A 23735-nucleotide genomic window follows, 5' to 3' on the forward strand; every position below is an offset into this window, starting at 1 on the left:
ATATATATATATACACAATAAGTGCCAACTTACAAACAGGCTCCATTTCAAGAGAATTGCTCATAAGTCTGATTTGTTCATAAGGTCACAAAATGAGCCTTACACAGTACACTTGTGAAAGTTTCCAACTTGAATGTTCTTAAATCAGGACTTAAATATACAGCAGGTCCCCGACTATTAAATTAATTCTCTTTGGGTTAGAACATTCCTCTTCCTGGCAGCCCCCTTCATATCACCACTGCCTTTCCCTGTCCTCCTGGATGTCCTGGGCTCTGACTGAGAGCTCTGCTACTGTGCAGTATCACAGTGCACAGCAAGCACACAGCAGCACAGCTGTGACAGTGTCCGGTAGGCACATGAGCTACTTCTTCAATTTGTTTGCATCGTGCAATTTGTCTGTATGTTTGTAAAGTGAAGTCCAATGAGCTTTGAGTTTAATCCCCCTCCTAGACTAGGAAAGCCTGTGTTCAGTTATGATACCTTGGAGAAGGGGCCTACAGAAGCTGTAGACTGCTGTAGATAGAACTTAATGGATGATTCTGGTTGGAGCTCAGAAGATCAAGCTGCTGATAAGAATGTGCAGTGTCCAGGCCAGATCAGGTGAACTGGCTGCTGAACAAGAGGGCACATGTTGTACACACTGGAAGAAAATTCATCTGTATTTTCCCATGTCCTGAGAATTTGAAGGACAGTTAAAGAGAGTGGACTAATTAATCTAGTAGAGGAAATTTCATGACAGCCCAACATTCATGCTGTGGCATGGACACAGCTGGCTGCTTTTAGCCAGATTTATAGTGAGAATCGGGCAAAAGGCAGAGCAGAAAAAAATGAAAAACAAGTTTTTTTCCAGAGGAACCTTGTGTAAAATTGGGGCCAATGGATGTATGGCTACTAAGGACACTAGTATCCTTAGAAAGAAACTGTGTATGATGGTGCACACCTGTAATCCCAGCACTTGAAAGGCTGAAGCCCAAGGATCACTGTGAGTTCATGGGCAGCCTGACCTACACAGCAAAACCTTACCTTAATCTCCCCAATCACATGAAAGAGACCAAGTACTCTGTACATAAACAAGAAGAAAAATTCCTTGAGGGCATCTCAGGGATTTGCAAGCCCCTACACATGCAGGTGGAAGGGTACAAAAAATGTCAGACTATCATTTGAGAAGACAACTCCTGGGATACCTGCTAAAGAAGGGCCTGCTAAGGAATTGGTTCCCTGGGATTCATTTCGCTATGCCCAGTCATTGAAGCGCTCAGAGGTCACTGCAGCCATGGTCCAAGGGGTGCTGTCTATTACTTCCTCTGACAGCAAGCCTTGGCATTGTCTATGTCATGCTTATTTTACTGGCTTTCAGATTTCAAGAGATGTGAGGTCAAGGAGGTATCCACATGGATTGTATCTGGGTGGGTCATAGAGGCCCGCTACACATGGGTGCTATACATGGTCCTGACCCATTCCTCTGGCCCTCTTCCCATGCTCTGCCTCTTGGCTGCCATGCATTTCTGCCAGAGGATTTTGCATTGCCGCCGATAGCCATGTACTAAACCTCCTGAAACCTTGAGCTAAAAGAAACCTTTCCCCCATAAGAAGCAGGTGTCAGACCCTGGGTCTCAGTGCCAGGAAAGCTGATTAATACAGAGGTAAAGCCCGGAGGAATTCCTTGATCTGAAGGGTGGCTGAGATCCATATAGTTTGGATCTGGAACATTCTCCAAAGTCCAGTGTGTTAAAGCCTTTGTCACAAATTAGTGATGCGTTTGGTAGATGGTGAAAACTTTCAGAGGTGGGGGTCTGGTGGAAGAAAATTCAATCCCTTTGAAGAGGATACTGAGACTTCAGCCTCTTCCTGTCTCTCTCCTTTGCTTCCTTGCCACAGGGAGGCAAATAGCTTTCTTTCTACTCCTGCCATAATGCTCTAGCTCACCGCAGATTCCAAAGTAATGGAGCCCACTGACGTGAACTGATATCTCTAAAGCCATTAGCTAAAATGGCATTCCTTCTTTTGAATTTATATTTATTTGTTTGTTTTTTATTTATTTTTGGTACCAGGAATCAAACTTGGGACCTTGCACTTGCAAGGCAGGCAGCAGCACCACTGAGCTAAATCCCTGGCCCTCCCCTCTTTTGAATTTGTTTGCCTCAGGTATGGACAGGTATAGCAGAGACAGACAGCCGACTACAAGAGATACTTCTGCTCTTGCTGTGAGTTAGGCGGGAGCCTGTAGAGTTACCTGCTTGGACTTGATGTCTTTCTCCCCTACCTCAACTCTTTCCCATAATAAAGGGCCTGAGTCTTCCCAGGACGTGTCAGGAATTACTAATGACATCTGGCACATTTCAGGGGATACAAACACTATTATCACTGAGTGCTTTTTCAATCTCTCTCTCTCTTTTTTTTTTCATTGCTGGGAATCAAAACTACAGCCTTGTATAACTGGACAAGCATTCTTAGGGGACCAGGTTATGAAGAGGTCTTGACCTCTCTTCTACCATAGAGTCAGGCGCTACATCCCGAGCTCATGGGGATAGTGGGGATGCCAGATAGAGAACATATGTCATGAAGCAGAGGAAAGGCTATGGGTAGGCAGAGTCTTTAATTAAATCTCTCATTCAAGAAAAATGTTCAAGCATCCTATCACTGTTGTGTTTCCAGGACACCACTGTACACAAAGCAAAGCTCTTACTTTTTAGAACTGACATTCCAGCAGGGTAAAATCAGACAATACTCAAAACAGATAGGCGGGGAGAGAGGGAAAAGTATAAGTAGTATTGTAGTCAGTGAAGACCTTTCTGGAACGTTGGCATTTAAACAGAATGAGGCACATGGATGGGAGGTGAAGGGAAAAGCCATGAGGTGGGAGTAAGCACCCACTCGTGAGCTAATCTTCAAGGACCCCCTTAGTGGATTCCTATGTATGCTGAGGACTTCCCTGGCATCCAAGGGTGGCAATCAAAACAAGTTAGATTTTGGCTCTCTGTTTTGTAGAAATCAAGAATTTAGGGCAGGGGTTTCAACCTCGATTGCTGCTTTCAACTATTAAAATCTGTGTGTGTATTTACTTAATTTTAAAATTGATTTTATTGGTACATTTTTACATACATAATGAGCATTCATAGGAAATGTGCACACGTATATAATGCATCGTAATTCCTTTTTACCCCATTCCCCCCTTCAAGCCCCTCTTCATTTACAAAATTTTGTTTCTCTTGTTTTCCTTCTACTCTTTCTAATTTTTTACCCCAATTCCTTTTCTTCCCTTCCCCTTCCCCCATCTCTTGTTCCTCTTCCCATTTCAATATGTTCTTCCTGCTTCCCAGTATCCATCCTTCATTTTAGCCCTTATTTTCCCTCTGGGTTTCTCAGACAACAGACACAATGTGATATTTAATTATGTGTGTCTGGTTTATTTCACTTAAAATTATGTTCTCAATCTACTGAAAGGGAATAAGACATTAAAAATATAATCTTAGATCAGTTAATCTTTATGCCAAGTTGATAAAGTATAATTTGTCAGACAAACTGAATCCACTGTTCGTGATCATAAATAAAGATTTATTAGAAAAAAAATTATGGCCGGGTGCGGTGGTGCATGCCTGTAATCGCAGCACTTGGGAGGCTGAGGCAGGAGGATCACTGTGAGTTTGAGACCAGCCTGGGCTACATAGTGAGTTCCAGGTCAGTCTCAACTATGTAGTGAGACCCTGTCTCAAAAAAAAAAAATTATGTTCTGAAGGTGTATCCATTTACCTAAAAATATCTCAAGTTTATCCTTTATGACAGTGGATAGATACTCCATTGTATATAAAAACCACATTTTCTTTATTCATTCATCCATTGATGGATTTATGAGTGGTTTCCAAGATAATACAGATTTTGCTGTGTTAAGTGTAGGGGTACATCTATCATTCTGGTGTGATGCTTTTAACTCTTTTGGGAAGATACCTAGGAGCACAGCTGGGTCAACTGAAACTTCTAGCTTTAGTCTTTAGGAATCTCCATACTGGTTTCCATAGCAGTTGTAACAATTTACACTCCCATCAAAAGTGGAGAAGGGGGCCTGGGATTTAGCTCAGTGGTGCTGCTGTCTACCTTGCAAGTGCAAGGTCCCGAGTTCAATCCCCAGCACAAAAAAAAAAAAAAAAAAAAGTGGAGAAGGGTTCATTTTTCCCCACAGCCATGCCAGCATTTGTTATTTTTTGATTTCTTGATGATGGTCATTCTTTCTGGAGTAAGATGAAATCTGTGCTGTTTTAATTTGCATCTCTCTAATGACCAGTGATGGTAAACATTTTTTCATATATTTATTTACTGTTTGTACTTCTTCATCTAAGAAGTGACTATTCATCTCAGAGGCCAATTTTTGGATTGGGTAGTAAAATTTGGGGGGTCTGATTTTTTGATTCTAGATATTCTAGATATTAGACCTTTGAGGAATAGCTGGTAAAAACAATTTCCTCTGTTCTTTGGGTTGTCTCTTCACTCTCTTGGTGGTTTCTTTTACTGTGTAAAAAGCTTCCTAATATGATGTGATCCAAGTTGTTGGTTCCTTGTAATATTTTCTGTGTGATCAGGATTTTGTTCATAAAATCTTTGCCGAGATATAAGTCTGAGAATTTTATCGATTCTATCATCCAGCACATTAAGTGTTTCTGTTTCAATATTTCTATTTATTTATTTTGGTACCAGGGATTGAACACAGGACCTTGTGCTGTGCTTGCAAGCTAAATCCCCAACCCTCTGTTTCAATATTTAGGTCTCTGATTCATTTGGATTTTAGTTCAGGGCATGGTGAGAGATATGGGTCTCAGTTTAATCTGGCAAGAGAAAAGCCAGTTTTCCCAGGCTTTGTAGCCTAGAATTGCTTTTGCTATTCGAGATTTCTTCTGGTTCCATATGAATTTTAGGGTTATTTTCTCTAGTACTGTGAGGTATTCTATTGGTACTTTGATTGGAATTGCATTAAATCTGTATAACAGTTAGGGAAGTATGGGCATTTTCACTATATTGGTTTTGGCTATCCAAGAACAAGGGCTATCTTTCCATTTTCTAATATCTTATTTGATCTCCTTTTTCAGAGTACTATAGTTTTCAATGTAAAGGTCTTTTACTTCCTTCATTAGATTGATTCCTAAGTATTTCATTTATCTTGATACTATTATAAAGGTGTTGTTTCCCTAATTCCTCTCTCAGTGAATGTGTTATTTGTGTATAGGAATGCCATTGATTTGTTGTTGTTGTTTTGGGTCCTTGTGCTTGTGAGGCAGGCGGCAGAACCACTGAGCTAAATCCCCGGCCCTAAGCTTTCAATTTTTAATGCTGGCTCTTCATTCAGTATGTTGCTGGCTGCTGGTTTGCCATAGATGGCTTTCATCAGGTTGAGATAAAGACCTTCTATTTTAATATGTGTGTTGAACTTTGTCAGATGCTTTTTCTGCATCTATTGAGATGATCATGTGGTTTTTGTCATTTGTTCTGTTAATGTAGTATATTATATTCATTGACTTGTGTGTGTTGAACCATCCCTGCATCTTTAGTATGAATCCTACTTGGTTATGATGTATAATCTTTTTGATGATTTGCTTTTCTGTTTGCCAACATCTTATTGAGGATTTTTACACATGTGTTCAGTTCTATTTTTTGGATGGATCTTTCTCTGGTTTTGGTATGAGAGTAATGCTTGCTTCCAGGAATGATTTTGGGTTTTGTTGCCCACCCCTTTGATATCATTAAAGAGTCTGAGGAATAATGGCAATAGATATTATCTAAATTTCTTGTTGAATCTAGAGTTCTTGCTGAATCTAGAATTCAGCAGTAAACTGGTCAGGACATGGGCTTTTCTTTGTTGGTAATTTTTTTACTACTTTTAAAATTTCGGCAACTGATATTTGGAATTTTTATATATTCTTGATTCAGCTTTGGTAATTCATATGTATGTAGTATTCTATACATTTCTTCGGCATTTTCCACCATATCTGAGTACCAGTTTTCAAAATGGATGCTGATGATCTGGATCTCTACAGGGTCTGTTGTGATCTCTCCCCTTTCATTCCTGATTGCATGAATTTGGGTCTTTCTTTCTTTCTTTCTTTTTTAAGCAGTTGGCTAAGGGATTATGCTATTTTATTTTATCTTTCAAAGAACCAACTCTTCAATTCATTGTTTGTATTTTTTTAATTGCATTAACTTCTGCTCTGACTTTTATAATTTCCTTCCTTGTACAAGCTTTGAGATTAACTTTTCTTTTTCTAGAAGTTTGAGGTTCAATATTAAGTTATTTGAGCTCGCTTTGTTTTTCTAATGTGAGAATTCACCACTATAAACCTCCCTTGGAAGACCGTTTCGTTGCATACCAAAGTTCTGGTATGTCATACTGGCATTGTTGTTCAGTTTTAGAAACTAATTTCTTCTTTAATTTAATCTGTGATCCATTGGTTGTTTTAGGTGGGTATTGTTCAATTTCAATGTGTTTACGTAATTTTTGTGGTTTCTTTTGCCATTGATTTTCAATTTTGCGCACTATGATCTGATGCATGGGATTAATTTAGTTTTTTGCATTTACTTAAGCATGTTCTATGAGCTAGTATGTGGTTTCTTTTGGAGAAAGTCCTGTGTACTGCTGAAGAGAATGTGTATTCTGAGTTGTGGAGCAGAATACTGTACATATTTACTAAGTCTATTTTTTTCAGTGGTTTAGTTCAGCTCTGATTTTTCTGTCTAGTTTATCTATTAGTTATAGTGTGATGTTGAGGTTCCCCATTACAGTTGTATTAATTTTTATCTGTTTTTCATATCCGTTAGTGTTTGTTTTATATACACATACTTATGATTGTTATCTCTTCTTGGCTTGTTACCTTAACAAGTACATAGTGACCTTCTTTTTTTAAAAAAATTATTCATTAAATTTATTGGTAAACTTTAGATATACACTATGATCACATTTATCATTGGGAATTTGTATCTGTACATAATATATCTTGGTTCATATTTTTTCCTATTCCCCTTCCCTCCCTTCAACTTCCCCACCCCTTCCTATTTACAAAAACTTAGTTTCCATTTTCCTTCTTTTTTCATTTTTTTCTTTCACATCTTTCCTTTCCCATGCCCTCCCCAAACTTTCCCTTCCTCTTTGAATATTTTCTTCCTATTTCAAGTACTTATTATACATTTTGGTCATTTATAATTTCAGTTTCTCACACCAAGGAAACAACTTGTATTTACACATGTGTCCTATTTATTTCACTTAAAAGTATGGCCTCATGTTGCATCCATTTATCTTTCTAGTTTATCTTTCTTTATGGATGAGTAATACTTCATTTTATATTTTAAAAAACACAACCACATCTTCTTTATCAAATCACCAGTTGATGGCATTTGGGCCATTTCCAAGATTTAGCTATTACAAATGGTGCCACTATAAACATGAGTGTACGTATATCACTGTGGCATGATGCTTTTAATTCTTTCAGGAACATACCCAGAAGGTGAATAGCTGGGTCAAATGAGGCCTCTAGTCCTAGTGTTTTGAGAAATCTACATACTGATTTCCACAGTGGTTGCAGCAGTCTACACTCCCACCAACAGTGGAGAACAGTTCCTTTTTCCCCACAGCCCTGCCAGCATTTGTTATTGGTTTATTTCTTGATAGCAGCCATTCTTTCTGGAGTGAGGTGGAATCTCACCATTGTTTTCATTTGCATCTCTTGAATGACCAGTGATGTTGAACATTTTTACATATGTTTATTTGCTGCTTCTGCTTCTTCATCTGAGAAATGTCTATTTATTTCAGGTTCCCATATTTGGATTGAGTCTTTAAATTTGGGGTGTCTGATTTTTTTAAAGTTCTTTGTGTATGATAGTAGTCCTTTGTCTGAGGAACAGATGGTAAAATTTTTTACCACATTGTGGCCTGTCTCTTCACTCTGTTGGTGGTTTCTCTTGCTGTGAAGAAGCTTTTTAGTAAGATGAGAACCCAATTGTTGATTCTTTGTGCTAGTTCTTATGTGACTGAGGTTTTGTTTATAAAATTTTTTCCCATGTGAATGTGGTTGAGTTCTACCTAACCTGTCTTCCAACAGGTTTAATATTTAGATCTTTGATCCATTTCAATTTTGGTTTAATGCATGGTGAAAGATATGGATCTAGTTTTAATCTTTGGCAAGTTGAAACCCAGTTTCTCCAGCAACATTTAATAAAGAGGCTATCTTTCCTCTAATGAAGGTGTTTGGTTTCTTTGTCAAAGATTAGGTGGCTCACTGTGTCTGGAGTTGTTTCTGCAGCTTCTAATCTGTTCCTTTGATCCTCAGGTGTGTTCTTTCCCAGTACCATGCTGTTTTATCACAGTAGCTTTATAGTATAGTTTCAAGTTGGGGGTTGTGATACTCCCCCTTGCTTTGTCTCTGTTGCGTAGGACTGCTTCTGCTATTCTAGGTCTGTTCTGGGTCCAAATGAATTTTTGGATGGTTTTCTCTAGTTCTGTGAAATATGCTGTTGGAATTTCAATCAGGATTGCATTGAATCTGTATAGCAGTTTTGGAAGTATGGCCCTTTTCACTGCATTGGTTCTTTGTACCTAAGAACACAGAATGCCTTTCCATTTTCTGATATCCTCTTTGATGTCTTTTTTTCATGGTGCTGTAGTTTTCATGGTAGAAGTCTTTTACTTCCTCCATTAGATTGATATCTAGGTATTTCATTTTTGGGATGCTGTTGTGGAAGGAGTTGTTTCCCTGGTTCATCTTTCAGTGAGTCTGTTATTTGTGTACAGGAAGGCTATTGACTTTTGAACATTGGCCTTGTATCCAGCTACTCTACTGAATTTGGTTATTAAGTCTAGAAGTCTTTTGGTGGAGTTATTGGGGTCTTCTATATAGAGTATCATGTCATCTGCAAATAATGACAATTTAACTTCATTTCCTATCTTTATCCCTTTTACTTCTTTCTCTTGTCTAATTGTTGTGGCTAATGTTTCCAGAACTATATTGATCTTAAGTGGTTATAGTTGACATCCTTGTCTTGTTCCTGATTTTAGCATGAAAGATTTCAGTTTTTGACCATTCAGTATGATGTTGGCTGTTGGATTTTCATAGATAGCTTTCATCAGGTTCAAATAAAGACCATTTATTCCAATTTTCTGTAGGCTAGCATGAGCTAGCATGTGATCTATTTTGGAAAATGACCCATGTGAAGCTGAGAAGAATGTGTATTCTGATTTTGTGGGGTGGAACACTCTGTAGAAATCTATTAAGTGCATTTGTTCAACAGTTTGGTTCAGTTCTAGTATTTTGTGGTTGATTTTTGTCTAGCTGACCTATTTGTGACAATGGGTTTTTGATTTTTTTTATAGTCACTATTTTTAAGCAGTCTTTCATTTGATCATCACCAACAACAACTCTGTCTTCTAGATCTGATATTCTATCTTCACATTGGTTGATTCTGCTATGTATGTTTTCTATAGAATTTTTAATCTCCTGTGTATCTGTTTGCATCTAAGGAGTCCAGTTCTTTCCTATGTTGGACAATCATGATTCTCTTAGCCCTTCTATTTTGTTACCTGTGTCTGCTCCAAATTTACTAAGCATTTCCTTCATTGTGGTCATTGTCTCTTTAGTTACTTGTGTGATTATTTTTGTTTTGCTTATGTCTAGGGACTTACTTCTGCCACTACCATTTCATAAAATTCAGCTGGAAAGTTTTTGATTTCTTTCACCTTGATGCTCTCTGGGCTTGGTTTGGGCAAATTGGGTGTGTTGGACTGCATCTTGATTCTGTGTTTTCTCATTTTGTATCTTTTGTTTGTTTTCTGCATTGAGGCTTATAAGCCGGTTGTGGTATGTAGTTTTATTACTAGTACCAAGACCTTTTCAGGTAATAACCACTTTTCAGAGCTGTCTTCTGGGCATAGTTGGCTTTTGGTCTTTGAATTAATCTCAGGATCCTGCCTCTTCTATTTATTAGGAATGAAAGGTTGCACTCTGTTTGGCCTGCCATCCAGTTATTTGATACTGGGCTATGATATTATTTATGGCCCCTAGCTAATTTAGGTATTGGCATACAAGGAGGATCAATTGACCACAAAAGCAATGTCACCTTGGATAACTTTTTGTTTGGTTGTTTTTTTTCAAAGTTAATTTTATTGGTGCCATGTATACACACACACACACACACACACACGGATCACATTCATCATAGGGAATTTGTACCTATGCATAATACATCTTGATTCTTCTTTTGCCCCAAACCCCTTCCCTCCCTTCAACTCTTCTTTCTCTCCTTATTTACAAAAGTTTTCTTTCTATTTTTTTCCCTTCTAGGCCTTTATCCCCTTCCTTCCTTTCCTCCCCCCCAACCTGTGCTAACTTAGCACAGTCAGTAAGAACTATAGTATCAAACACGAACTGGAAATGACAACTGTAATACCTAATACTTGTTACCTTTAACACTAGGTATATAGGATTTATAGTTATATAACAAGGTATAAGACAAATCAGAACCGATAGAAGACAGTGATCTCCACTCCCTCAATACCCTGTAAGGAATTATGGGGACTTGTGTCTCTCAGGGGGAAATAAGACAGGAGATCAGGGCATGGCAAAGCTGACTGGGGAAGTAGGTGTGACTTGTTAATTACAAAATCCCATGACAGATGTTCAGAATGTTCCCAAAACTCCGCATGTGAACTTCTTTCAAGAACTCCGGCAGGTTTTCAATAGGATGGCCTAGAGCTGACATCACCCAAGGAGTGGGTAATACAAAAATGACAGTTGACCTTTTCCCATTGTCTTTTCTCTTGCATGTAGCCCACTCTCATGCTGTGGGGTATACTTCTTTTCCTACTTGTCCCAAACTTGCTCTGCAGAGCCTGTTTCTTTTTGTCTTAGTTACTTTTTTTTTTATTGCTGAGACAAAATATCCAATGCCCAAAGTTAAAGGATGAAAGGTTTATTTGGCTCAAAGGTTTCAGTTCATAGATGGCTGGCTCCAAGCCAGGGTGGCATCAGAAGAGAAACAGTTCATGGCAGACAGAAAGCAGAAGTTAGCACAGCAGCAGGCTACAAGCAGGAAACTACCAATGTTTTCTTTTATATTTCATCCAGGCTTCCTACCCTTAGGGTGGTTAGCACATCTTTAATCCTAGCATCACACCTTGAATCAATCCCAGCCTCACATCCTTGATCCCAGCATCTCACACCCTAGATCCATAAAGACCCACCTATGACCTCATGAGGCTTTGTGAGGATACTGAGATACAAGCCATGATACTCCCTACCTTTAATAGAAATTTTCTACCATTTGTGCTTGTCTTGACCAATTCTTTGCTCAGGACAGAAAGAACCTAGAAACCACATCCAGGAGGAGACTCCAGCATCCCCAAACCCAGTAAAAATCTTACTGGAGTGGCTGAAGTCTCAGTCTACTGGGGACCCACTTGGAGCCAGTGTGAAACGCATGCCTCAGACCCACTCCTGGGCTGGGTGTTGTGGGCCTTCACTCTCATCAGCCATGATAGAGCTGCCCCTCTGTGGCCATTATTCTTGAATTAACAGTCTGCACAGCCAGAGACAAAAGATTCCAGAAGCAAAATAAAGCCCTCGTATCACAAAATGCAGATCTAGCAGTTAAAAGTGATGTTCTAGGGCCAGGGATGTAGCTCAGTGGTACTGCCGCCTGCCTCAAAAGCACAAGGTCCTGAGTTTGATCCCCACTCCAAAAAAGAAAAAAAAAAAGCAATGCTCTAGTAAAGAGGTAAAGGCAAGGACAGGGATTGTGTGGGGTGCTAATCTACTACTGAAAAATATGCCACTATCCTGGCCACTGGAATTGTTTCCCCCATACAGTGGTTACTCTATCACAATTAAAATGGCCAGAAAGTAGCCAGGCATGGTGGCACACACCTGTAATCCCAGCACTTGGGAGGCTGAGGCAGGAGGATTGCTACGAGTTCGAGACCAGCCTGGGCTACATAGTGAGTTTCAGGTCTGTCTCAATTACACAGTGAGACCCTGTCTCAAAAAAAAAAAAAAAAATGGCCAGAAAGAGCCACGTGAGGCAGTACACACCTCTAGTCCCAGCTACTCAGAAGGTGGGGGCAGCAGGAGTACAAGCCTGAGGCCAGCTTGGGAAACTTAGTGAGACTATGTCTCAAGATAAAAATAAAAAGAGATAAGGGTAGAACTGTGGTGGAGGGCTTGCCGATCATGTATGAAGCCCATGGTTCAATCCCCAGCACTGGAAAAAATTGAAGTGGAAAACAGGACTAAGACGGTCCAACTTTTAATACTTCTGCAGCTATATCTTACAACAGGACAGGATGACAAGAGGATTAGTAGACACCAGCTTTCATGGTTTCTGATTTCAAAAAATTACATTGAAGGTTGAGTTCTGAATCATTTTGTGAAGTGACAAACATTACATGATACAGATGGAAAGAACGAATTCCTCAAATATAACAGCCAGTAATATAAAGAAAAGCCTAGTAAACATAGATTTTCACTTTGTGGACTTCCTTGTCGTCACACTCCCTCTGTTTGTTGTAGTAATAAAAGGTATTGTCCCTTCTCTGAAGTTTCTTCACATATCCTGTCTCTGGCCAACGATCTACCTGTGCAGTCACAAACCAGAATATAAATGTTGTAATGCTCATTTTATTTCATCTCATATTTTCTATCAAATAGTTAAATGTACAACTTGTCCCCCCCATTAAAATATACAATTAAATTCAAAAGTGCTCGAACTCAAAGTATCATACACACAAAACATCCCTTGTGTTGCTAATTTTCATTGTCTTTTTTCTGAGACAGGGTTTTGCTATGTAGCTCAGGTTGCCTTGAACTCACTATGTGGCCCTACTGGCCTCAAACTCACAGGGATCCTTCTGCCTCAGTCTTCCAAGTGCTGGAATGACAGGCATGTGTCACCATGCCTGCCATGGCCATTTTCTATACTATAATCAAACAGCTAATTTAGCTTTTTTCTCTCAACAGCCCACTTTCTAGATTTAGATGCTACATTGTCTCCAAGATCATGGAAACATTTTAAGTAATCTAAACTTCATCGTTCTTATGCTTTCAAACATAATTCCTGAAAGTAATACACTGGGAGAAAACTGGGACTGCCTGCTTGGATGTCATGCAGGAACTAAGGGAATGAGTACGCTTGAAATCGTTTGGCTTGGCATGGTGGCCACACCTGTTATCATCCTAGCTTGCAGAAGACCTGTCTCAAAGAACCAAAAGAAAAAGAAAATAAAAAAGAAATCAAAATTGCTAGAGGTGGAAAGGTAATAGGTATGTTTAAACTTCAAATTCACCCTGAAGTCCTTTATTTTTTTGGTGGTGGGGACTGAACCCAGGTTCTGTGCATCTTACCTTGCTCGCTATACCTCCTGTACCCCCCTAAGATACATCACTAACTTTTTTGCTTTTTATTTTGAAACAAGGTCTTGCTTAAACCTCCCCAGTAACTGCGATCACAGGTATACAGCATCACGCCTCACCCGAGGCCCAATCCACGGTAGCAAGCTGCAGTCCTGATCCCCGGCGATCTGTTCTTTTCTTCACTGTTCTCTCGTGGGTGCTGAATTGGTTTGCTGACTGATCCACTTTGAACATTTTTCTCCATTTTCTCTCAAAATTCAATGTTATGCCTTCCTGATCAGGTTGACGTGTTTTTATTGTTTAATATGTGCATTCTGGATTTTGTAAGCGGTACTTTCTCATTCTCAAAAACTCATTGCTCAGATTTTAGAAAAATCAAAGCTTGCTCTTCGGCATCCTCAGGACAAGCAGCCCTTCCCTTTCGTATCCCCTGCTTAGAAACACAGAGCTTTCAACTGGAAGATATGCTGAAGACACCATTTAGGTCGGGTCTTTTATTTTCTATAACACGTATTTTTTTCTGTTGTCTTATTTATGAATTAGCAAAAATAGCTGCCTATCTGATGCGCCCTGGCAGGCCCTGTGACATTTAACTACAGGAAACAGCAACCTCTCTGTCCTGCCTTTGTAGATGCCACCATGGCCCCTTGTTCCTGGCCGGGGTCCTGAACAAATAGCGCCCAACGCCCCCTAAGAGCGCTCAGAGACACCTGACGGGAGAACCTCCCCACACAGGTAGTGCAGCCTCTGCTCAACGGCCTGTACATATTCGTCTTTGTCATCTTGATTTCTCTTTTGCTTGGCTCAGACTTTCTTCCTTCCCATGAGAAGGATGACCTGGGCCTGGCTTCCTGTGACAGAATGGCGACCCTTGAGCCATCACCTCTTGCTCGTACAGGGAAGCCAGCACCCATGCTTCAGGGGAGCACAGGGCTCCACTCGAACCCTAGCCACTGCACACGGGTGGGAATGTCCCACTCAAGATAAGTCTTCAGTTGCCACCCTCTCTGTCCTCTGACGTCCTCTGCAAATGCCGCTGGTGGTTCGCAGCCTTTTCTGAAGGTCATCCCCACAAGGAAGGCATTTTTCCTTTCTTTAAATCCCTGGGCTGCTTTTTCTGAAGCTACACATACTTTGACTTGAATATGATTTTATTGTTCCTGTTATTACCTATTTTCTACTCCAAAAAAAGGAGAATAATAAAAGCTGTCATTCACTGCTGCCAGTAAATCATTCATTAAACATTTACTGTTCATTCACTCAGCAAATTCTGAGGAGCAGTACAAGGTCGGGCGCTTTAGACATGGATTTCACTGCACTCTTGTCAGTTTTCTCAGGCAGACACCATACGACAGAGGAAACAGAGGTTGGGTGACCTTGAGAACTGTGTCCAGGGTCACCTGGATAGAAGATGCAAACCCTGGAGGGATTCCCTTCAAACCTGTGCACTCCAGCTGGCTCCTGGGGTTTCTTGGTCTCAGGCAATATTTTACCTATGTTTGTGTCTCCTAGCACACTTGGTACAGAAATCTGCAAGTGGCATTTACTGAAAAAATACAGACTGAATTAAACACAAAGCATTTGCTTCTTGAACTTCCTTTGTGTTCTCTTACATCTGATTTCACCCCACTAATATTATGGGCATTGGGGTGTAGCTGCAGGAGTGGTGTGTGTTTTACACTCCCTAAAGGACCCTGCATCTCTTGTGTCTTTAGGGGTATTCCAATCCTCTCTTACTCTAATTTTTTCAGTGTTGGGGGTCAAACCCAGGGCACTGCACTCAAAAAGCAAGTGTTCCACCACTGAGCTGTGGCATCTGGATCCCAAGGCACAAAGCTTATTTTTGAATAGCACTGAAGTGACGATGCTTTTGTTTTCTCTTCTCCAAAGCCATTGATGGTACAGACATGAAAACTGTCTTTTGGTAATGAGATCAGCATAAAATGTAGTAGATATGAGAAGACAGATGTATAAAAGTCACAGTAATCAACCTTCATTTGATCGGCATTTTAAACTCTTATTTCTCACCAACTAAATAATGTCTGTTAAATTAATGTCTATTAAATTTAAGAGCCTCTTACATTTTAGTTATAGTGTTTCTCCTTTTTATTTGTGTTTGAGACAGGGTCTCACTGTATAGTCAGGCTGGCCTCCAACTTGCAGCAATCAGCCTCACACACAGCAGGAGTTGTTCTTTAACTATTTTTGCCATGCATCGTCTCTATTGAAAATGTAAGTTACCCCCTTTCTAATTTATGTTCAAAATAAACAAACAGGAGGGAAGTAGCAGTTATTCAAAAAACTGAGATATGATAACAGGGTTTCCTGAGTGCAAGAGAAAGGCTGCTTTTAAGGTCTACGTACTATGAAAGACTCATTTAGCAGAACACAATTGCTAAGCAGAAATTTGGAATTACCTCACTGAGGGGCTGCTCGTTTCCCCAGTCTGCCCGACAAAGCATCTTTCTGGGCCCTTGTCTCTTCCTCTATAAAATGAGTTGTAGTACAATTTTCTTCAGTTATGTTTTGGTTTCTTGTCTTTAAAAATGCTTTCTAACCATCTAACAAGCTCACTGTTGTGGAAGTGTGTAGAGGTATAGATCTTACCATGGACACTTGCTTCACTTGCTTATATTCACTTTCATCCCGATATCCTGCTTGCTGAAATCTGTACAGATTTTCTATCTCTTCTGACCATTTTTTGGCACAACTTATTGATTTGGGTTTCACATCAGAACTAGCCATGGCTACAGAGGCTTAATTACCAATTATTTCTGAAAGATTTAAAAATAACATTAACAGATAACTTAGTGACAATTTTCAAAGTTCCTTTTGAATGAACAAAATTAACATAAAATTATATAGAGTTAAGAATCCCAGTGAAGTAAGTGAATGTATTAAATTTTAAACATTCAATTAAAAATTTTTGAAGGATTCTTGGTCTGTTTTAGAAAGCAACCCCCTTCCCCGCAAGACCCTGATAGAAACACATCAAGTAAGATAGTATTTGTAATTATGGGTATTAATCTAAAAGCTATATCCCAGTTCTGTTCTTCCAGGCAATAGTTGGCACATGTCTGAGAACATACTCTTATTTATAACTTGTGCCACAATATGTCAGCAGTATTTCATGTAACTGTACTTAGAACTGACTCTTTTTCCTTAAAAATAAAATGTAAAATCAGTCTTCTCACTCTCTTGTTTCTTGCTGGAAAGCAATGGTTTCCACTTCTTAGCTGCTTGGAGACATCCCAGACACTGCTCTCCACGTGTCCAGGTCACTGTGGCCCCCGACCCTGCAATAGACCAATGTGAGAAGAGGCCTCCTTGCAAGCTGTGTGGCTGTCATGACACCAAGGGCACTGATTACGGGACAGTGCAGGCCACTAATGGTCTCAGAAATTCCAATATCCCACTCCAGTGTACGTACCTGTCCATTCACCAACCTCTGGGTTTAGGTGTAGCTTAGCTGTATAGCAACTGCCTGGCCCTGTGCTCACCTTACAAACCCACTGACCAAACCTCTATTGCCAGTTGTTTTGTTTGCTTGCGTTTTCAGTGTTGGTGATCAAACACAGGACCTCACATCTGCCAAACACCTCAGCCCTACACCTCTACAGCCTATTTCTCAAAGATATAATTTAATACTTGTTTTGCTCAGCTACTTCTCATGTATGTATATGTGTATGTATGTATGTATGTATGTATTTATTGCTACCGGGGATAGAACTTGGGTACTGGCACTTGCAAGGCAGGTGGTGGAACCAGAGCTAAATCCCCCACCCCTACTTCTTATTTTATTACCAAACATCATTTAGCTGAAATAAAGTGACTGGTGTTTTCACCATAGTTCCTTGAATCTCTTTTCTATTAAAACATCTTTTAATTGGCTGAAACATTTTAAAGTCAGACTTCCTATTCATTAATCGTTTTACAATCTTTCCATCATCCGGGGATTTAGCTCAGTCGTGCTGCCTGTGTTCCACCCCTGGTACCAAAAATAAATAAATAAATAAACGAACAAATAAATAAAATCTTTCCTTCGTGATAACAAATGCTCATTACATTCAAAAGGTCAAGAAATACATTAAAATACAAAAAAACTAAAATAATCATCACATATACAACCTTGATATTAGGTGGACACTGCCCCAAATTTATGAAAAATTGACAAACTTGAGAAGTTTTATCAAAAAAAGTTCTACAATAAATGCTTTTACAGGAGCGGTAAATTTAGTTTTACCTGGATTTAATGGCAGAAAAGACAGGACATGGAAAAGGCAACAGATCTGAATTTTGAGTGAATATATCTTGATTTTGAACAGTGCACCTAAAAGAGCCTCCATGGTTAATAAAAAGACAATGAAGGCTACTAGATTAAGAGTTGTTTCCTTTAACTGCATGAATCAATCATACACAAGTACTGGTAGTCTCTTTTCTATGAAAAAGATTAAATTTCTCTCTTCTTTTCTCTAGATTTTTGTTACATTATTTATTTAACGTTCCAAAGAGTATGGCATTCATGTTCTACTCTGAAATTATAGTTCCTACAATTAGCTAGGTGTGGGCCAGGGATTTAGCTCGGTGGTTATGCCACCTGCCTTGCAAACTCAAGGACCTGAGTTTGATCACTGGTATCATAAAACAAAAACAAGTTAGTTGTGGTGGCACACACCTATAATCCCAGCACTCTGGAGATTGAGGCAGGAGGCTTATCAAGAGTTTGAGGTCAGCCTGAACTTCACAGGGAGACCCTGTCTCAAAAATAATAATAATTCCCACAGTTATTTTGATATGGCTCCAGAGCTCCAGACACCATCTAAATCGAGTCATCTGAGTCACATGGTTCTTATCCTGAAGATACTAGTTTGTGGAAAATGGATTTTATTAAACACTATTACAGTTTATATGGATACTGAAAAAATGAATCATGAGTATCTGACCATCTAAACTTTCAATTTATCAGTGGATGATTGATCAAGCCAGCTGGCTACCTCACACTCATCTCCTCTCCTGGACTAAGGACTGTTAGTGGTATTAAATTCTTAGATCATCACCCTCCCTGATCTTGCAGGTCCTTCCCCATTTCATTATTTCTATAAAAGGGAATTAGAGGCTGGGCCCATGGGCTCAACAGGTAATTGAAAGCAAGATAAACCTTGATATCTCTGGCTTCATTTTATGTCTTCCTTATTGTCTTAGAACTTTGAGCCCAAATCACTTAGCTGTGTTAGTCGCTTAAGGAGTGAGTACGACGTTTATTAACCCCAAATTTATAGAACCCATCTCACTGCCCTTCAAGACTGACGACTACAAGACAAGAGCAAGACATGTTCAGGACTTGCAGGAACATTCAGTTGTGTTTTCCAACGTCCTTTGCCAGACCCCTTGCAACAGCACTTGGAAAGCTTCAGTCATTGCTGTAAACCTGCACCACCTCGGATTCCAGAGCCTGTCACCTTCCTCATCCCACTGCAAGCAGAAGCAACCATCTCTCAGGAACCGCAAGCACTTCTCCGAGCAACGGGCAGAACCTGCCCCTAGGCACCCAGCCCCTGGATCACCCTGCTGGCCCTGCAAGCCTCCTGCTAGCCCTGAAGTACAGCTCGGCCATGCTGATCAATGTTCCTTTTGTGGGTGAGCCTGGTCTGTTGGGACCCCCGGATCCAGGGTTTTCATAGGTGGCAGGATTTAACAAGCATACAACCTCGGCCAAGACTTCCGGGGCCCCGGTTTTCTGGACTGAAAAATGAAACCTTAGACAATCGTCTCTGCATTGCTCACACTCCCCGTTCCAAGTCCCAGTGCAGCTGGTCGTTCAGCTGAAAGTCAGAAGAGGCTCCCAAAGCCTCCGTGGTCGCACCCTGCCTTTCTGGACTGCAGCTCCTTCCGGGCCCACAGCTGGTGTGCTTCGGATCAGAAATCACCGGGGGTGACTGAGGTATGGGCGGCCTCGAAGGAGCTGAGGTGGAGAAAGGACTCTTCGCATGAGGACCGAAGTCCTGGGCCTCACAGCCACGGCCTCTAAACCGAAGCAGGCTGCTGAGGGAGGGAAGGCAGGGGACCTCAGGGCAGCCGGAAGGTCTCCAGGAAGGGAAGAGCACCTCCCACCCTGCGCTCCCGTTACCCTCGCTCGGCGAGAGCCGGGTCCTGGGCAGAAATCGCAGGCTGGGCGCTGCTGCTCGAGGTCTCGGCTTGGGATGTGCGGCTGGGTCCGCGGAGACCAACTGCTGCGATCTCTTTCGAACCCTTGCGTCTCCTAGCAACGCAGCGCGTGGGGCGTGGCACGATAGGCCCCGCCCTGCTCCCCTCAAGCTCCGCCCCACACGGGTGGGCCTCAGACGCAAGCGCGGCAAGTGGGCGCGGCGACGGGGGTGGTTAGCAAAGTTCAAGCAAAATGAAAAGACGAGCTTCCATAGCGCGCTTGTCTGAGCTCAGGTGGAGAATAAAAGGTGCTGTTTGCCTCTTCTGAAACCCCACACTGAATTCCCTAAGAAAATGGAAAAGATGGGAGACCGCTGGGGTTTCTGGAACTGTTAGATATCTCGTTTCAGTTCTTGGGAATTAATTATATCTACAGCTCTAATTATCTTTCTAATATTGTCTTCACCATTATTATATTTAAGTACCATCCATTTGAGATAAAAACGATCCAATTCAAGGTACACATTTTGAACGCAGTGAGTTGGAGAGGGGAAGAGAAAAGACAGTGGTGAGCTGGAGCCGGCTCGCGTGAACCAGTAGTTAAGAGTTCAGGAATTATATGAGCTGATTGTTCAACATGTTACATTATTAAAAGCTAAATTATATAAATGCAACAAGCACTTACAAAAAACAAAAAGTCTGTTTATTTACAACTCACATTTATTCCTTCATCCTGATCTTTCTCTGAACTTTAGACTTGCATATGGAATATATATTTAACATCAGTTTCGCTGTCCAAAACAACCTCCCCAAGCCTCTCCTCCACCGAACAACAAAAGGAGCTCATCCTTCCACACCTGGAAGCTTCAGCAGAACACACCTACAGTCCTCTCTGTCTTGTCTTCCTTACTCTCACGCCAGTGAAGCCGGCTGTGCAGCTCTCACCCAAGCCCAGGCGCCTGCAGCCCCCGCTGCTTGCAGTAGTGGAAGCCAGCAGGTCTCCCTCCCTGAGGCTCTCAGTCAGTTCTCCACACATGGCGGGACCCACCTGAAACCCGGGTCAGATTAGGCCAATCTTTGGTTTACAGCCCTGCACTGGCTCTGCAGTTTATCCAGGGTAAAACTACAGATTTACAAGGCCAGCAAAGCCCTGGAAGATGTGCACACCATCCCCTCCTTTCTTGGGTAACCCTGGAATCACCTTTTCTAGACACACTGGCCTAACAGCCTGACACACAGCAGGTGCTAAAGCTTCAGGTATTGAATAAACGTGCTTCATCATCACCTGCTGCCACTGCGGACCCTCTGATGCCACAGAGGGAAGCAGAATTGTTGCAGGGCTGGCAGAGGGAGGGCTTTGGTCTTTTTCTTTCTTTCTTTCTTTCTTTTTTTTTTGAGACCGGATCTCTGTATGTAGTCTAGGCTGGCCTTGAACCCAAGGCAATCTTCCTGCCTCAGCTCTCAGAGTGCTGGGATTACAGGTGTGTGTCATCACGCCTGGCGGCAGTCTTTGCATCCTGTTTTCGTACTGGGATCGAACTCGGGACCTTGCACTTGCCAGGCAAGCATGTCTTTGCACTCTTGATGAAAGCATTCAGTCAAGATACAGAGTGTTGTGAAAGAAAGGCAGAATTTCTTGCAAAGTGTAACAGTTTATGGTGAAAGTACACCCCTATGAGAAAGGGCAGTGAGAGCCAAGAGGCCAGTTGCACTGAATGAAAGTTTAAATGTTATTCCCCCAATTTTGTTAGAATATTCTGCCTTTGTGGGCCTATTCAATTCTCACTCGTCCTTTCAAAGGTCAATAAGCTAAGGAAAGACTGTCTCCTAAACCATTTGTGGAAGGTCTCGTGAAACTTTCCCAGTGTCTGTTTGGTACCTGTGCTCATCAGATGGATACTAAATTACATTGGCCCTGGGAATGCTCCTGAGTTAAGGTCTTAGTGCAATGTGGCTACATCTTAAAATGATATTTTGCTTTCTTTTAGTCTTTGAAATCCGTAGGCTAACTGGGTGTGGTGGTGCATGCCTGTAAACGAAGCGATCAGGAGACTGAGGCAGGAGAATCACTGTGAGTTCAAGGCCAGCATGGGTTACATAAGGCGGCCAGCCTGAATTGAACTATAAAGTGGGCCAGGGTCTGGCGGAGCAACTTTGGTTCTGGCTAGGGATTCTTAGGCTCCAGGGACAGACGGTTCCCACGATGAGGCTGTTCTTGCTGGGCAGGCGGTTGCCTTGGTTTCCATCGTGGGGTGACTGCTCTAGTGGCGGCGGGGTGGGGAGAGGCGTCTGCCAGGTTATGCTTTCCTGGAACCTCAGGTCCTTACAGGTTTGGGGCCTTCCTTTTCCCATCACCCAGGTTTTTTTCTTTGCAGGTCCTCCTAACTTCCTAAAAGTACAACCCAGCGGAGGCGGGGTGGCTGGCAGATAAGACACGGTTGGGATCTTTATTTTTTGCCCTAAAAGCATGCATCTGAGTTCAATCATCAGAGTTCACTCATCAGTTTGCAGACTTTGTACATACGGGGAAGAGAATTTCCAGCTCGAGTTCACCTCGAGTCCGAGGCGATTTCCTTACACGAGCCTGAGTATCTCAGGAAACAGGAACTGGGAGAAGGGACAGGAGAGACGGGTTCCAGGGTGGAGAAGCGGACCGCAGGCTGACTTAGGGCACAAGTCCTCCCACCCCTATCCCCTCTGGGGCAGAAACCAGACTCCAGGGTCGCAGACCCCGCCCGCTGCTCCGGCGAGCTGCCCCGGGTCCTGGGCTTCTTGGCACCGCCCCTGACCGCAGCTTTCTCTGATTGGACGTGGCTCCGCTCGGCCGGCCAATGGAGAGGCGGCGTGTAAGTTCCCGGAAGTGGAGGCGATCCTGCAGGGCTTAAACTGCTGGCTGGGGGTCGAGCCCACAGCGCGCAATGAGCTCCTTCCAGGGACAGATGGCCGAGTATCCAACCATCTCCATCGATCGTTTCGACAGGGAGAACTTAAGGGCCCGCGCCTACTTCCTGTCGCACTGCCACAAGGGTGAGTGAGCCCGTCCCGGTTCGCCACGCCGGCCGAGGGGCCAGCGGACCCGCGGCCGCGTCCAGGCCTACGCAGCCCCGCGGCGTAACCAGGTCCTGCGCCTAGGCTTCGCGGTGCTTTCCCGGTGGAGGACGGTCGGAGGCTGGTGAGAGTTAGATCTTCCCCGGATCTGCTCTGTTCTCCTTACCTTGTGTAAAGCAAACAGGTTTCAGATCAACCTCAAACTTCAGTTGGAAAGCGCGCGCGCGCTCTTTCGCGTCAGACTCCGCCTGGGAACTTGACTGAGTTGGCCCCCTCCCCTCTTAGGTCTTCCGTCTGCTCTAGGATGACGGGAAGAAGATGTACTTTGTAGATGGCGCCAGGCAACCAGAATACATGCACGGAGGCCCTGCGGATTGTCATCCTAGTGAGACTGGTTTGGGGCTAGGTGCTCCCGTCCAGGAAGCAGCAGATTCTCAGAGCTTGAATAACACTTAATTTCACAGCCATTGCCTATTTTTGAAATCGATTACCCTAGTAACTCACCAACTTTACCAACGAAACAGTTTTATAATTCATTGTGCAAATCAGTACCACAGTAGGCGTGGGGCAGAGGTAAATCGCAGCGCTCCAGCAACCCCCTTCCAGTGTGGCCTCCAGAATAGCTGGGATAGGGTGTCCGCAAGCCCCTGGGGAGGTAACAAACCCGCGGTCAGGAGTATTTTAAGTAAACTATGGTTACCACAATACTGCTTGTCCTCACAAGGTTGGCTTGAGAATCAGCTGTTGTTTTACACATGAGAATCGCTTTAAACTTGCGTAGATTGTTAATGCTGCTGCTTCTGGGAAATGCCTTTTTTTTTTTTTTAAGTTTTCACTAGGGTAGAAAACCTATATCGTTCCTTTATATCAGCCAGATAGCACTTTGAACCTCTTGGAGAGTCTGTTTATTCTTTTTTTTTTTTTTTTCAAGATAAAGTCTGGCTTTGTAGTCTAGACTGGCCTTGAATCAGTATGTAGCCCAAGCTAGCCGAAAACTCGTGGTGACCCTTCTGCCTCAGCTTCCCAAGTGCTGGGATTACAGGCAGGTGCTGCCATGCCCTTCTTTGTTTGTTTGTTTATTGGTTTTTTTAGAGAGTCTCATTGTGTAGCCCAGGCTAGCTTCAAACTTGCTGTGGTCCTCCTGCTTCAGCCTCCTGGGTGCTGTGA

General features: G+C 42.2%; 2 protein-coding genes across 13 annotated transcripts in view; one reads left to right on the forward strand and one right to left on the reverse strand.

Moving 5' to 3' along the window:
- Positions 1–12339: 12339 nt before the first annotated feature.
- Meig1 (meiosis/spermiogenesis associated 1) lies at positions 12340–22920 on the reverse strand. Of its 3 annotated transcripts, none has more exons than XM_033765612.1 (5): positions 22735–22920; positions 16571–16672; positions 15984–16150; positions 15794–15862; positions 12340–12601 (listed from the first exon to the last, which is right to left on the reverse strand). In XM_033765612.1, the coding sequence occupies exons 3-5, from the start codon at positions 16119–16121 to the stop codon at positions 12473–12475; spliced, it is 336 nt and encodes a 111-aa protein (XP_033621503.1). In that variant the 5' UTR covers positions 16122–16150; positions 16571–16672; positions 22735–22920; the 3' UTR covers positions 12340–12472. The 3 variants fall into 3 exon arrangements, with proteins under 3 accessions (XP_033621503.1, XP_033621502.1, XP_010640267.1); XM_033765611.1 differs by lacking the exon at positions 22735–22920 and adding an exon at positions 19504–19651; XM_010641965.3 differs by lacking the exons at positions 15794–15862; positions 22735–22920 and adding an exon at positions 19504–19651.
- Dclre1c (DNA cross-link repair 1C) overlaps positions 22387–23735 on the forward strand; it is a 41826-nt gene continuing 40477 nt past the window's right edge. For 6 of the 10 annotated variants that reach the window (XM_010641948.3, XM_033765607.1, XM_033765605.1 and 3 more), the window contains exon 1: positions 22387–22547. In XM_010641948.3, the coding sequence (XP_010640250.1) occupies positions 22439–22547 (109 nt within the window). In that variant the 5' untranslated portion in view covers positions 22387–22438. The remainder of the gene's footprint in view (positions 22548–23735) is intronic. The other 4 variants (XM_010641954.3, XM_033765604.1, XM_010641963.3 and 1 more) reach the window with 3 other exon arrangements.

This window comes from Fukomys damarensis, unplaced genomic scaffold, assembly GCF_012274545.1.
Source record: "Fukomys damarensis isolate Sample0158 unplaced genomic scaffold, DMR_v1.0_HiC HiC_scaffold_19, whole genome shotgun sequence".
Classification (NCBI taxonomy): Eukaryota; Metazoa; Chordata; class Mammalia; order Rodentia; family Bathyergidae; genus Fukomys; species Fukomys damarensis.

Bases quoted from the DNA above. Each gene is read 5' to 3' on its own strand.
- Meig1 (XM_033765612.1), bottom strand. From the start codon at position 16,121: ATGGCTAGTTCTGATGTGAAACCCAAATCAATAAGTTGTGCCAAAAAA. The intron at 15,863-15,983 runs GTAAGATCTATA...CTCATTTTATAG, and splicing joins AAGTGAAGCAAGTGTCCATG to AGGAAGAGACAAGGGCCCAG. The intron at 12,602-15,793 runs GTAATTCCAAAT...GTGACTGCACAG, and splicing joins ACGAGCAGCCCCTCAGTGAG to GTAGATCGTTGGCCAGAGAC.